Source organism: Anneissia japonica, unplaced genomic scaffold (genome assembly GCF_011630105.1).
Source record: "Anneissia japonica isolate Jap-2015-1 unplaced genomic scaffold, ASM1163010v1 scaffold2003_len1103335_cov173, whole genome shotgun sequence".
In the NCBI taxonomy this organism is placed as follows: domain Eukaryota; kingdom Metazoa; phylum Echinodermata; class Crinoidea; order Comatulida; family Comatulidae; genus Anneissia; species Anneissia japonica.
The window spans coordinates 401,068-403,099 of record NW_022758706.1 but is presented as its reverse complement, the minus strand read 5'-3'; the positions used below and the strand labels follow the sequence as shown (position 1 = coordinate 403,099).

The 2,032-nt window shown below is 35.4% G+C and overlaps 1 protein-coding gene across 1 annotated transcript in view; it reads right to left on the bottom strand.

The window, feature by feature from the left end:
• The window catches only part of LOC117125378 (regulator of microtubule dynamics protein 3-like), a 10,433-nt gene that overhangs the window by 1,730 nt on the left and 6,671 nt on the right, over positions 1-2,032 (bottom strand). The window contains exons 4-6 of the mRNA XM_033271871.1: positions 1,821-1,957; positions 1,081-1,158; positions 281-433 (exon numbers count right to left, since the gene is read on the bottom strand). Of these exons, the coding sequence (XP_033127762.1) occupies positions 281-433; positions 1,081-1,158; positions 1,821-1,957 (368 nt within the window). The remainder of the gene's footprint in view (positions 1-280; positions 434-1,080; positions 1,159-1,820; positions 1,958-2,032) is intronic.

The following is a 2,032-nucleotide window of genomic DNA, read 5'->3' as shown; positions in this document are numbered from 1 at the left end:
AGAATGGAGTAGCTTGAATAATTTGAGGTATACAGCTTTTTTGCTAAATTTAAATGAAAATCTCTGAGAACCTGGTAACTACCACTAGGGGACGTCCAGCGGCGTTTCGCTCTATGTATGTTGACCTTTAGATGATAAAGTTGTAATAATCAAATTTTTCCGGTTTTTGAGACAAAAGCCTGTTTTTGTTAGAGTGGGTCTCATTTTGAATGTTTTAGGCTCTTTTACTATACGATTTGTTATATTTGCCTCCTTTACAAATATTGATAATGTGCCAAACCTTTGCAATCATCAAAGCATTCGCATTATAAAATCCAGGATCGATCTCCTCTGCCTTTAGGAAATTGGACAATGCCTCATCGATGGTAGACTCCGGTAGAGAACCATAGATGGCTTGTGCTGCCCTTTTCTCCCACCAACTAAGCATCGCAACCTAGGAAATACAACCGTGTTTCAAGTCATTAGAAAATATAGGTTATATATATTACATAGATTAACATGTGTTCAAAGTATAAATAAATATCAATTGTTGACTTAAAATTCATTCATATATCTGTTATAGATGAGATTTCCCCGATATGGCAGGGACAGTGATGATTAAACATCTAGTATACGTGGTTGTGCCTACAAACTTTTTCAGTGTTTAAATTATAATATAAAATTCTAAACAAAATTTAATGAAGTGTGTCAGGCAGATCCTGAGGGTGGTAAAGCCTTACTCCAGTCCCTGGCATCAGCCATACATACTCTGTCCTTGTGAAATTATTTAGGTAAGAGATTAAAATGGCTAAAATTCCAGAGGTTTTCAGGATGGGTGAATATCCCCTGGCCCTCACAATAAAAGGAAACACCCCAACCCTCCCCTACTGACCATATGTCCAATGCCCACGAACAAGGTATAAAAAAAAGTATTGCCTAAACCATAAGGACAACCTTGACTGCAAGTGGGTGAAGGACATATGTGTGTTAGTTTTATTCATGTATAATTAAATTATATTGTTTTATGTTATGTCTACAACTCCAACCTGTACCTTCTTAAAAAGGACAATTTTATTGTTAATATTAATCCATTATACTCACTTCATAACACCACCTTCCATAAAAATTATACAAATATGCTTCGGTAGGTCGAAGTTCAATGGCTTTTAATATATGTTCCTGTGGAGAAGCAAAAATAAACATATACAGAATAGTATTGACTACTCTAATACAGTAATTGCACACTTAAAAAGAAATTGTAAGGAACTGTTGCATTTACACAAATACATCCTTAGGTTTAGTGAAGTGCCCATTCTTTTGTATGTCCTAGGATTATGGATAATAATGAAGTAATCACCAATGGTAGAGTAACAGCTTAGTATAGTTTAAAGTTATGTCCACACTATCAAATTTCATGTAACAAAAAATGCCTATATTTTTTGTTACATGAAATTTGATAGTGTGGACATGTAACAAAATTTTCTGTAACAAAAAAATATTATTTATATTTGGATGTGATATAACATCATCATGCAGGACTCTCACCAGCATTTTGGAGTGGTGGACGGCGACCACGCCCATCACAGGGGGAGTTTTACATGCTCCTGTAAATGTAACAATTTGTTATCATGTAACATATTACGGAGCTTTTGATTTGCGTGACAACGTGATGCTAGGACAGATTTACTCATGTGTGAACGTCCTACGTTCTATGCACAACATAGATTCGGCCAAATTGATGATGACTTTATGTGACATCATTACGTTTTACGTCCTATTGTCTCTGAGCAGTCAAAAGTTCCCTAATGCTGCATATTTTGTACGTGTGAATCCAGACTTACTTTGAAGAGGAAACCATTCGCTATTTTTTGAGCGGTTGTTTCAAAGTCAGCAAGACTACCAATTAACAAGGCAAACCACTTGTGAGCATCCGCAGATTTGTTATCATATGTCAAAGCCTTCTTTGCAACTTCCGATCCTACAAAATAACACAGAAAAAAAATGTAACAATATAATTGACTTCTTTTTCATCTGTAGGTCATTGTGAGCACAA